The 13,286-nt window shown below is 41.2% G+C and overlaps 1 protein-coding gene across 1 annotated transcript in view; it reads right to left on the bottom strand.

The window, feature by feature from the left end:
- The window catches only part of ATP2A2 (ATPase sarcoplasmic/endoplasmic reticulum Ca2+ transporting 2), a 60,118-nt gene that overhangs the window by 17,033 nt on the left and 29,799 nt on the right, over window positions 1-13,286 (bottom strand). Inside the window, exons 6-8 of the mRNA XM_059408392.1 lie at window positions 7,002-7,082; window positions 5,210-5,295; window positions 3,646-4,110 (exon numbers count right to left, since the gene is read on the bottom strand). Coding sequence (XP_059264375.1) covers window positions 3,646-4,110; window positions 5,210-5,295; window positions 7,002-7,082 — 632 coding nt within the window. The remainder of the gene's footprint in view (window positions 1-3,645; window positions 4,111-5,209; window positions 5,296-7,001; window positions 7,083-13,286) is intronic.

Raw genomic sequence — 13,286 nt, 5'->3', positions numbered from 1 at the left:
TGGAACGGAACTAATGCCATGAGCAAGACACAGAAAAGGTCTTAAAAAAGAAAGTGTATAATGGGATTTTAAAGTGACTCCTGATTATTAAAAAAAAAGGTTCTAGTTCAAACATATACAACCAGTGTCAAATGAGGAAAAGATTCATGTCCAAGGTCACATGCAGCCAGATCAGTGACACCTACATTTTTTTTCTAACAGATACAGCATCTAAAAAAGGAAGCTTGTCAAATGGTTCCTACCAAAGATGCCTGACATTTTACAGAAGAGGAACAAAGGACCAGAGAGGTTAAAACACGTGCTCCAGGTTATATAATTATTAAGTGGAAGAAAGAGGCCTGGGTTTAACTACCAATCTCTCCTATAAGAAAATCCAACTTTACCTTTTATTAGAAGTTGTGTTACCCTTGGATTTGTTACTAACTTCTCAGGGCCTTAATTTTTTAAACCTCTTGAGCATGATTACCATATGATTCAAAGTCACATGTGAGAAAGCAAATTAACTGTACTAAGCAATATCAAAGCAAGTTAGCATTACTACACTTAATGTATGGTTTATAAAAAGTGAAACTCTTTCGGTTTATACCAATGCCCAAAACACTCTAAGATATTCAGAATTCTAATCCGCATTAAGTAAATCTGAACGCACATGGGCATTTTAGACTGCGAGCAAGTAAACCATTTAGGAACTGGATGATGAAAGTATCCTTAAGTCAAGGGCAGTTATGCAACCCACTGCAAGAAACCTCCTGGAGAATACTGATTAGCATCAGCTTTCTGTCATAGAGGGAGATGAGAACAAAGAGGCAGGCCAGGCTGTTTCTTTAATAGAAAATATCTTAAACCAGTTAAGGGAAAATATAAAAACAAAACGTTTTTACTATGGACTCTCTTTTATTCTTAGTATGAAATCTCATTTGCTGCCACAGTTTGAAATTAGTTGCCAACTAGCTATTAGCTGATTTATGCAACCTTTTCTGTTTCCAAGGAATGAAAATTTAGGCAGCTGAGTCAAACCCTGTACTTCTGGTGAAACCCAGGACAGACTAGCAGCTTACCACTTAAGAGACAAAACAACTATCTGTTCATTCTAAGTTGGGATGTGGACTACACAAAGAATGGCCAGAGGGAGGCAGAGACGGAACGAAAACCAGTGATGACTGTGTATCTAAAAATCACCACAAGTTTAAATTGGGCAAGATAAAGATTCAGAGGGTTTAACTGTATTAAAAACAATTTCTGAGCACCTGGGTGGCTCAGTGGGTTAAGCCTCTGCCTTTGGCTCAGATTATGATCTCAAGGTCCTGGGATCAAGCCCTGCATCAGGCTCTCTGCTCAGCAGGGAGCCTACTCCCCCCATACCCCGCCTCTCTGCCTTCTTGTGATCTGTCAAATAAATAAACGTCTTTAAAAGAATTTTAAAAAGTCTGCAATTCTGAGGTCTAAAAAAAAATAAAAACAATTTCTAGTGGGAAAATGTATTATCCAAAACCTGGAGTTATTAAGGCCAAGAGGATGTCCACATGTCCCTACGATGTCATTCAGAAGCATTCCTTTAACAGACTCAAAGATGTAGTATTCTAGGGGCGCCTGGGTGGCTCAGTGGATTAAGCCGCTGCCTTCGGCTCAGGTCATGATCTCAGGGTCCTGGGATCGAGCCCCGCATCGGGCTCTTTGCTCAGCGGGAGCCTGCTTCTCTCTCTCTCTCTGCCTGACTCTCCGCCTACTTGTGATCTCTCTCTGTCAAATAAATAAATAAATAAAATCTATTAAAAAAAAAAAAAAAAAAAAAGATGTAGTATTCTAGAAAAATATTAACATCGTTCCACTGTGCTATTTATTATTAAGAGCTCATGTTACATGAAGTTGTGGATTTGTGTGGCCTGTAGGAAAGATAAGCTGTAGTTTTACTGCCCTATTGGGTATTAACCAGGCTTTGCAACCTAACTCATAGCAATTCTATGCTGTTATTGAGTACTTCCTCAAATGCCCTTGTAACCAGTTTTGCTGATTCCCTCATTATTTAAGATAATCTTTGGTATCCACTCAGTATATATATATTTTTCCACTCAGTATTTTTATGAGAAGTGTACCTTCTGGGAAATTATACCCTGAAAAAAGACTTGTACAAAATTGTTTAAATAAAACCTAGGTAAATAACATAATTCAGGGTATCAGTGTTTCTGTAGTTACTTCTTTTCTTTCTTTCTTTTTTTTTTTTTTTAAAAGATTTTATTTATTTATTTGACAGAGAGAGATCACAAGTAGGCAGAGAGGCAGGCAGAGAGAGAAAGAGGAGGAAGCAGGCTCCCTGCTGAGCAGAGAGCCCGATGTGGGACTCGATCCCAGGACCCTGAGATCATAACCTGAGCTGAAGGCAGCGGCTTAACCCACTGAGCCACCCAGGCGCCCCTTTTCTTTCTTTCTTTTTTTTAAAGATTTTTTATTTATTTATTTGACAAGAGAGACATCACAAGTAGGCAGAGAGGCAGGCAGAGAGAGAGAGAGGAGGAAGCAGGCTCCCCGCTGAGCAGAGAGCCCGATGTGGGACTCGATCCCAGGACCCTGAGATCATGACCTGAGCTGAAGGCAGCGGCTTAACCCACTGAGCCACCCAGGCGCCCTGTAGTTACTACTTTTCTAAGGGCAGGTTTAAATAGTTTATTTTATCCCCCTAGTGATGGTCAAAATAACCTAAGAAGAGAAGGATGAACACATATAAGAAAGTAAGTTAAAGGCAATTATTCACCTTTCAAGAAAGCATGTCTCACTCAATGTTTTATGGAAATACCAGTTAGAACTTTAGCTAGGCACATATGGAGGGAACTGGCTGCTTTATAAAATTCTCTTCCTTTAAGGTTGGTCCAGTAACATACATGCCCTCAGAGACAGAGGAGCAGGAATACAAAAGGAACATAGTCACCTAACACATTTACAGACTGTCTATGGTCACCTTCCCCAATATAAGCACATCAATCATGCAGACAGCCTTTATTTCATGAATCAATTTTAGGAATTAGAGGACTAATTCCTCTGGGGCATCAGATTACTTTGGGCTCTGGCTATATACACAACCTGTTTGTTTAAAGCACTTAAAAAGGTATCATATTGGGGCGCCTGGGTGGCTCAGTGGTTAAGCCGCTGCCTTCAGCTCAGGTCATGATCTCGGTGTCCTGGGATCGAGCCCCGCATCGGGCTCTCTGCTCAGCAGGGAGCCTGCTTCCTCCTCTCTCTCTCTCTGCCTGCCTCTCTGCCTACTTGTGATCTCTGTCTGTCAAATAAATAAATAAAATCTTTAAAAAAAAAAAAAAAAAAAAATAAAAAGGTATCATATTGGGGCGCCTGAGTGGCTCAGTGGGTTAAGCCTCTGCCTTTGGCTCAGGTCATGGTCTCAGGGTCCTGGAATCAAGCCCCGCATTGGGCTCTGCTCAGTGGGAAGCCTGCTTCCCCCTCCTCCTCTGCCTGCCTCTCTGCCTCCTTGTGATCTCTCTCTCTGTCAAATAAGCAAACAAAATCTTAAAAAAAAAAAAAAAAAAGTATCATATTACACATCCAAGGTTTTGATGTTTTGATGGCATGAGGGCATATTCCTAGGATGTACCGAAACTCACCACCAGCAAAGAGTCTTAAATCACTCCCACTTACCCTGCACACAGACATCTGGTTTGTTGTCAGCGTACCAGTCTTGTCTGAGCAGATAACAGAAGTACAACCAAGGGTTTCTACAGAAGGGAGGCTTCGAACAATGGCATTTTTCTTTGCCATTCTGCGAGTTCCAAGAGCCAGGCAGGTGGTGATGACAGCAGGCAGACCTTCAGGAATGGCTGCCACAGCCAGAGCCACCGCAATTTTGAAGTAGTAAATAGCACCCCTGATCCAGGAGCCTCCATGAACTGGGTCGTTGAAGTGCCCAATGTTTATGATCCAGACCGCAATGCAAATGAGGGAGATGACTTTGGAAAGCTGTTCCCCAAACTCATCTAGTTTCTGCTGGAGCGGGGTTCTCTCCTGCTCTGTCGCCACCATCTCATCCCGGATCTTGCCAATTTCTGTGTTCACTCCAGTTGCCACCACCACTCCCATGGCTTTGCCAGCAGCAATGTTTGTACCCTACGTCAGAAGGAGAGGAAACCAGTTATAAGATTAACACCGCACCCAATTTAAACACCGACTAGCAAACTCAGACTCAAGTGGGTTTTGATGAGAGCACACGGACTCTCATATTCTACTGGGCCTTCTAGAGGCTGCTCTTCAGAGAACCAGCCATCCAACCTCGACAATCCAGGCAGCACGGTACAGCTCTTCTTTATCCTCATTTCATGTGGCTCCCCACTCGCCCAGCGCAGCTCCAACCCGACCCCTCACAGAATCTCTATTCACCATACCAAACCTGGCTTGCAGACTAGCTCAGGCTCTAACCCCTCTGCGTTCCTCATTTTTTGAACTCCATACAGCCCTCAACCCTAAGCACTCTCCACCCAGCCCCATAAGTTACCCTGAGGATCTCCACTCAAGCACTGGCATTAAAAAAAAAAAAAAAATCAATGAAATCAAGTACAGCACTCTCCCCCCCGCCTATTTTAACTCCCAGTGCCGGCCTGATACAACTTCATTGTTTCCACTGTAATTCTATAGCACTTTCCTTACTATAAGTGATTAGGCTCCCATGCTCACCCACAAAAACCTACCACTTGAAACAGCATTTAAAAAACCAAACAAGCAAAAATACAAATTTCTCAACCATTTATTTCAAAAAAATTTAACAGAAAACCTGAAATCGTACAATAAATATCCCTGTTAATTTTCATCCATACTCCCCAGTTATTAAATGGTTTACCACATTTGCTCTCTCTAAACTCACACCTTTTCATTGTAAACTACATACAGCTATCACCCACATCATTCAAAAAATATCTTTCATAGGCTGATAAGCCTTGCCCACGAACACCTACTTTTCTGGGTTATAGATAAGAATCTAAAGATGTATGACTTATCTCTCGATGGCCCCTCGAAAACTTGCCAATTAGAACAGCTGACCCTGGGGAGCCTGGCTGGCTCAGTCAGGGGAGCATGTGACTATCGATCTTGGGGTCTTGCGTTCAGCCCCACGCTGGGTGGAGAGTTTACTTAAGAATAAACCAACTGAAAACCTTGCAGATCTTACATTCTGGAAATGTCCCCAAGTGACCGCGCGTGATGAAGTACTCACAGAAAAGAGCATGTTCTTCTTATCTTGGTTGACGGCCCGCGGGTCTGGGACGGGGTCTGTGTGCTTGATGACGGACACAGACTCGCCTGCGGGGGATGCAGGAAGCATGGTCAGGTCCTTGTGACGCACACCCAGACCCTGAGCACCCCACTCAAGCTACCCCACACTCAGGAAAGGGGGTGAGAGACCAAATTCGCTCAAAAGAGGAAGACCAGTAATATTTAGAAACAGAATCCCAGTCAACTGCCTGTATTTCCTGAAGTAACTACTCAAATCGAGTTTATTTTCAGGAATCAAGTTCATACTCTAATACTGTGAACATATATTTATACTTATTTGTTATAAACTTACATATACACACTAATACTTCATAAAAAGGTCAAAATGTACTTATTCCTAACATAATGATCTTGTGAACACACTAGATACATTATACGTATAATGAATAGCATCTACTGGGAAGCTCATTTTTGTTCATCAATGCCAGACAAGAGAAATGAAAACACGGCTTCAGAAATACTGGCACTAGCAGTGAGTGATCAGACCATTCTATTTCAACAAAACAAAACTGAAAAACAATCAGCACAAAAACATCACACAGTATATAAAAGGCTGCTGCTGAGAACTTTTACAATGTCTTGTTGAATTTCGTTTCAACCTTACTTAACATCATTTATGGAATGTGTAACTGGGCCAGGTCTGAGTAACGAGAAATATGGCTCCAGTTGTTCATTTACATTTCAGGTAGCCAACCTCAACTCTTGATATCCCAACAAACCTGCTTCTTCAATCAAGCCTGAAACTACAGTATGATTATTTAGCAAAAACAAAACAAAAAACACTAAAGAAATTTTATGAGAGGTTTTAAAATGTAATTATTTCTGTAGGCATACAATGAAAATACATGCACCACCTAATCAGTTTCCCAACATTTTATGGCTCAAATCAGCTTTCAGCTTGTTGCTGCTAACGGGAGGTTTAGTAACTAAGCTATTCATAGAGAAACAATAAAAGAGCCCACGTTACTCACAGTACTACCTCTTAGGACTTCAGTTGCTTTTCAAAACTGATAATCAGATAAATCTTGATTACCTTTGGATTTTCTAATTACTCTATTTAGTTCAGGTTAGCATTGTGTTGAAGTTAATCTTCTGACCACCTTACTTCCAGCTAATTAGAACCCTCCACCCTACACTGTGCCTTTATCAAACAAAAATGGAAAAATGTTCCAAACAATCTCAAATCTAAGCATGCAAACTTTAGGCAGTAAAACATTCACCACTTGGCGGGGCGGGGGGGGGGGGGGGGGGGGAAGTGGAGTGGATTGCTAACTTCTGTTATTTGTGCATTTGATCATTGCAAATAGGTTAGATGTAATATTAGTATTCCTGCAATGAAAAAAATTATAGCTCCAGAAACTTTGCCTCCTGCCTGGAAAAAGGACAGTAAGTAATTATTTCATTTTCCATAAAACAGACAGATAACACTTCAACCTTAAGATTATTACCTCTGCTAATGTAGGAATTTGTAACTTCTTTTTTCAGGAAGTAAAAACAAAAGATTTTTGGCGAAAGCTAATTTTTGATAAAATTAAAGACAAATAAAGGTCTTATGATGAAAGCCAAGTTTCTTTCTAAATACCTTTAAACCCGATACAACAGCAAACAAGCCTGATTTCAAAGCATTAAGAAATAAGTATCTTGGAGAGAATTAAGGTGAAAAGCCAACTCACTCAGCCTGAAGTTTGAGCAGGACTTCAACATTCAGCGACCTTCCAATGTATAATGCTTACCTGTGAGAATAGACTGGTCAACTCTTAGAGTAGTAGATTTGATGGAAGTTAATCTTATATCAGCAGGAACTTTGTCACCAACTAATTGGGGAGGAAAAAAGCCAAAATAAGCAATTTTGCATTTCATGTTTCATAGAGATCAATCTGTTTCCAAATAAAACACATCTTAAAGAAAATACATAGTCTGTACATAGCACAAATACATAAAAATCTGTTAAATTAAGCAAGATAATCAATTGCTTCTTAGGGTTATCAAAACCCTTGGCAGATAAATACTGGATTTGAATTACACGGGAAGGAAGAGAATGTTTGGGGACACCTCTAACTACACATTATTTACACACTTACACACACACATGGCATGGTGAGGTGGATCAAGTTGTATATGCCATGGTATATCCCATCAAAGAGATAAAATATCCTGAGTGGTAACAAATGGCTAGAAGATGCTCAATAAATCTCAGTCATAACAGGAATGAGAAATAAAATTACAAAGACATCAATTTAAAACAAACTGACAAATGAGTTGAGAAAATGTGCCAAGTTTACAAAGATGTCTAGAAATAGGGACTCTTGGAGTGCCTGAGTGGCTCAGTTGTTAGGTGTCTGCCTTTAGCTCAGGTCATGCTTCCAGCGTCCTGGGACCGAGCTCTGTAGAGCTCTGTATCTCTGTATCGGGCTCCCTGCTCAGCGGGAAGCCTGCTTCTCCCTCTCCCACTCCCCCTGCTTGTGTTCCCTCCCTCGCTGTCAAATAAATAAATTTTAAAAATCTTAAAAAAAAAAAAAAGAAAAAAAGAAATGGGGGATTCTTGGGGTGCCCAGTAACTCAGTTGTTAAGCATCTGCCTGCCTTCAGCTTGGGTCATGATGCTAGGGTCCTGGGATCAAGCCCTCATCAGGCTCCCTGCTCAGCAGGATGCCTGCTTCTCCCTCTCCCCCTGCTTATGTTCCCTCTCTCGCGCTCTCGTCAAACAAACAAAATCTTAAAAAAAAAAAAAAGAAAAGAAGAAATAGGGATTCTTATTATGGGGGGCTACAAAATCTGGAAATTTTGGTGTAAATAGGAGGAAAAAAAATTCAGAGTCCTAAATCACTTAGAGGCAAGTGCCTGAGCAGAGATCAATGATATTCTGTGCTAGTACACAGTTAGTAAGGACAAATCAACTGCACGTAATGTATTACATGTTCTATGTAAAAGTAACAGTTCATTCAGTGTTTATAATTCAACTCAGCTTCCAGACTTTGTGACCACCCGTACATATGGCTGCTGAGCACTAAGAAAAAAATGTTACAAAATCTCTGGAGGGCAGTTTGACAATATATATCAAAAACTACAAGCACAATCTTTTTACCCCATATAATCCACTACAAGGAATTTGTTCTTCAGATAGGCTCAGCAGAGTAAGTTTAGTTACAGCATAGGTTTTTTAAATTAACTATAGAAAGGTAAAACAACTCCTTTCATACCGAAGTGAAAATTTCCTCTAAGATACACTGTATACTAAGGGGAAAAACACAAGTGTGAAGCATCACCTATATGGACTATCATTCCTATAAGGAAATACCTTTGGGAAGGTATTCAAAATCTTAATGCTGTAACTGGGTATGGAGTAGAGGGAGACTTCTCACTTTGTACCTTTTGAAATTTGATTTATCAAATAAATGAATAAACCTCCTGCATCACCTCACTCTTGAGTCAAATAAATCTTTAAGTCAAATAAGTCTTCTTCCCTGGGCCAAAGTGGTCCTTTAACAGCTCTTAAAGGGTCCACATCTCTAGTTCAGACAGTAAATGCCACAGTGCAGACGCAGGGACAGATAAAGCCAATGTTACATGGTCTTGAAAACAGTGTCTAGCACACTGTAGACATCCAAATAATACTGAACACGCACATATCAGTACGAAAGCAACTGGACATTAAAATAAGTGTACAACAACTTTCCCTGACTTTCTGAAAGTAACTATGGTAGTTTTCCAAGTTTGATAACTAGGGAGAGCTAAAAATTACAACAGGTATAGTCTCTCCTCAAACTGCATATAGGTTTTTTTTTTTTTTTTTAAAGGGGGAGTTGGGGGGTGGTGGGAGAGGCAGAGGGAGAATCTTAAGCAAGCTCCGTGCCCAGCACAGAGCCCTGAGATTACGACCGCAGCCAAAATCAAGAGTCAGATGCTTAAATGACTGAGCCAGCCATGCACCTCTACATATAGTATTTTTTTTTAAATTTTATTTATTTGACAGAGATCACAAGTAGGCAGAGAGGCAGGCAGAGAGAGAGGAAGGGAAGCAGGCTCCCTGCTGAGCAGAGAGCCCAATGCGGGACTCGATCGCAGGACCCTGAGATCATGACCTGAGCCGAAGGCAGGGGCTTAACCCACTGAGCCACTCAGGCACCCCTACGTATAGTATTTTTAAGTCAAATGTTCATTTTCCATGATTACACACTGAATTTTAACTATCACTGGTTATATATAACCTGGCAAAATAGCCACACTGTCCAATTAGATTCATTTGGTAAGCCCTCTATTTTAGCTCTGATTTTTGTGCAATTCAGAGCTTTGAAGTGTAGGAAGAGTATGATTTGCTTTTTGAGCTCCAGTTCATTAACTAGCCCTGTAACCTAACTAGGAAATGTGGTCACAAAACAGCCCAGAAACAGACTGTGAGTGTATAATCTCAAGAGGCAAAATTCATCCTTGCATTTCACTGCAGGGACACATTAGGTTAAGGTGAAATTCCTGCTGGAAATGCTTATGCAATGAATAGCAATACTCCCCAACTGAATAAACGAGAACCTTTCACTTTAATTCTGTTCCTACTACAATCAACCTGTATGAAACTTCAGAGACCTACAACAGTAAAATGCCCCATCGAGATGGAAATTTGAAACCATTTAAAATTTTTTACTGTATTTTTTCTGGATGTCATAATTAACTTGACCACGCATGATCTTGAACATGAAAAGAATACAAGATTCAATGATGAACTATGACCTCAAATGGAAAATTTACTTGAAAATATTTCTTATTGTCACAGGTGCCAAAAATTTCTAATACGGCACAGAGGTCCCAATGACCTTTAAGTACTAAGACACTTTTGCACTCCAACAACTGATCACATACCAGCATTTTAAAAGCAGAACATTTGGGGTGCCTGGATGGCTCAGTTGGTTAAATGTCTGCCTTCAGCTTAGGTCATGATTCCAGGGTCCTGGGATCAAGCCCTGTCGGGCTCTCTGCTCAGTGGGAGCCTGCTTCTCCCTCTCCCTCCATCTCCCCCTGCTTATGTGTGATCTCTCTCTCTCTGACAAATTAAAAAAAAAAACCACAAAACCCATTTCATTTAAAACAATTTTGAGAAAGAGAGAGTGCACTTGGAGGGGGGAAGGGACAGAGGAAGAAGCAGACTGCCCGCTGAGCAGGAAGCCCAACATGGGGCTCAATCCCATGGGAATCGAACTCACAACTCTGACATCTAGAGTTGCACATGCAAACATGGGAATGGAACTCACAACTCTGACATCTAGAGTTGCACACTCTGGGATGCCTGGGTGGCTCAGTTGGTTAAGCAGCTGCCTTCGGCTCAGGTCATGATCCCAGCATGCTGGGATCGAGTCCCACATCAGGCTCCTTGCTCGGCCGCGAGCCTGCTTCTCCCTCTGCCTGCCATTCTGTCTGCCTGTGCTCGCTCTCTCCCACCCCCTCTGATAAATAAATAAAATCTTTAAAAAAAAATATTTAGGAATGACTCAGATGTGAAATGCTAATAGAACAAATGACCTGGGAAGCCCTTAAAAAAAACTGACCTCAAGCTTTTCTCAACCAAACAGCAATTTTGTCAACTTAACTGGGAGGCAATTAAATATTTGAGAGTTATAAGAAAAATTTCATCTGGGAGCTGTTTATAAACCATACAATCTCAGGGCCTGCTCTTCAAGAATCTGGTTCAATGCGTCTGGGGTTGGGTCTAGAAATCCACCTTTTGAAAAGTTCTCCAAACACAAAAAATAATACAAGAAACAACAACCACCACCAAGTCTAATAATGGATTATAGATCCCATGAAGGGCTTGTTCAGAACAGCCTGTTTACTTTGTGCCGTTTTTCAAGTGCCAAGTATGCCAGCTCTAGGCCAAGAACACCTTGAGAAATTTATTACCTTTAAGTCTTAGGGGGCACCTGGGTGGCTCATTTGATTAAGCCATCTTGGCTCTTCATTTTAGCACAGGTCACGATCTCAGAGTTGTTGGACTGAGCCCCATCTCGGGCTCTGCGATCAGCACGGAGTCAGCCTATTCTCTCCCCATCCCTCTGTCCCTCCCACTGCTCACTTGCAAAGGTGTCTGCTCTCTCTCAAAGTTTTATGTATGCTTCCATTTGTAACTGATCTCTGTGAGAAAGCAGCATAAAGCCATAAGGAAGCATCAATCCAAACTGGTCTTAAAAACTTGCTATGTTCTAGTATTCTCTTAGCTAGAAACGCCCTTACATCATCTTGATCAACCTATGTCCTCATTTTAGTTAGGTAACTAAAGCTCGAAGTAGAAATGGTCTTACCTAAGGAACTTCAAAGAAGGAAAGACTTCTTTTAACCTACAGCGTGACTCTGCTTTGTGTTTTTTAAGAGTCAATTTAGGATTTAATCTATTAGGAAGCACACTCTAAGGAAGGAAAAGATTCATTAGATTCAATGGATACTTTTCAAACTAAGGCATAATTTTCTTTTGTCTGCAGGCTTCTGTGAATTTCAGACAGAGGGTTTTGTGAGTGAGGAGCAGGCAGTGCTGTTCCTGATGATTGCACCCAGTAATATTTCCCTGATGGGGCATGTCAATGCCCTTAGGGCAAGTGGTAGTGGAAAATTCTTACTCTTGCCAAGGGGATGCTCTGCAATTTTTTCCTCTGAAAATTTTCCCCCATCTCTTGGGTTCTGGTGGCGTAATAAAAGAATAAACTCTATTATAAATACCTTCCATTTGTTTAACATCTGACACTTTCCAAATTCAGCTCTTGACCTCCTAAGTCCATAAACTCTAACCTGCTACCACAATAGGGATTTCCACTCTGAACAAAATAGATATGTCATCAAGAATGGAAGTAAAAGTCAAAGGAAATTACTCTGCCACATTTTAGAAATGAACACAAGCATTATCTTTTTTTTTTTTTTAAAGATTTTATTTATTTATTTGACAGACGGAGATCACAAGTAGGCAGAGAAGCAGGCAGAGAGAGAGTAGGAAGCAGGCTCCCCGCTGAGCAGAGAGCCTGGGATCATGACCTGAGCCAAAGGCAGAGGCTTTAACCCACTGAGCCACCCAGGCGCCCCGAACACAAGCATTATCTTAAAACCTGGTAAAGAATGTAAGCCATGGTACTTAAACTATGTTACATCATTATGTCCAAAATAAATTCTGATGGGGGCTCCTGACTGGCTCAGTTGGTAGAGCATGTCTTCTTGATCATCAGGTCGTGAGTTCAAGTCCCTGGTGGATGTAGAGATTACTAAAAAAAAACTAAATAAACTTAAAAATGAATAAATGAATGAATACTGATGGTTAAAATCAGCATTACTTAGAAAAGGCCTTAAAAAATAATTTTATAGGGCGCCTGGATGGCTCAGTGGGTTAAGCCACTGCCTTCGGCTCGGGTCATGATCTCGGGGTCCTGGGATGGAGTCCCGCATCGGGCTCTCTGCTCAGCAGGGGGTCTGCTTCCCTTCCTCTCTCTCTGCCTCCTTGTGATCTGTCAAATAAATAAATAAATTTAAAAAAAATTAAAAAAAAAATTTTATAGGGGCACCTGGGTGGCTCACTGGGTTAAGCCTCTACCTTCGGCTCAGGTCATGATCCCAGGGGCCTGGGATCGAGTCCCGCATGGGGCTCTCTGCTCAGCAGGGAGCCTGCTTCTCCTCATCTCTCTCTCTGTCTGTCTCTCTGCCTATTTGTGATCTCTCTGTCAAATAAATAAATAAAATCTTAAAAAAAAAATTTTATATAGAGAGAGCACACGCATGTTGGGGGTAGGAGAGGGATGAAGGGGCAGAGGAATAGAGAATCTTAAACAGATTTCACACAAGCACAGAGCCTGACCCAGGACTCGATCTCACGACCCTGAGATTAAGACCTGAGCCGAAACTAAGAGTTGGATGCTTAACCTACTGTGTGACCCAGGTGCCCCAGAGACAAGGCCTTTTTTGAACTGGTTATATGTAGGGGAAAAAACATCTACTGTGACAAATTCTACCAGCTATTCAAGTCTTTTCTAAGGAATAACTATGTATAAGGCAGAA

Source organism: Mustela nigripes, chromosome 8 (assembly GCF_022355385.1).
Source record: "Mustela nigripes isolate SB6536 chromosome 8, MUSNIG.SB6536, whole genome shotgun sequence".
NCBI lineage: Eukaryota > Metazoa > Chordata > Mammalia > Carnivora > Mustelidae > Mustela > Mustela nigripes.
Note: the sequence above shows the minus strand (reverse complement) of the source record. Positions and strands in the feature narration are given on the sequence as shown.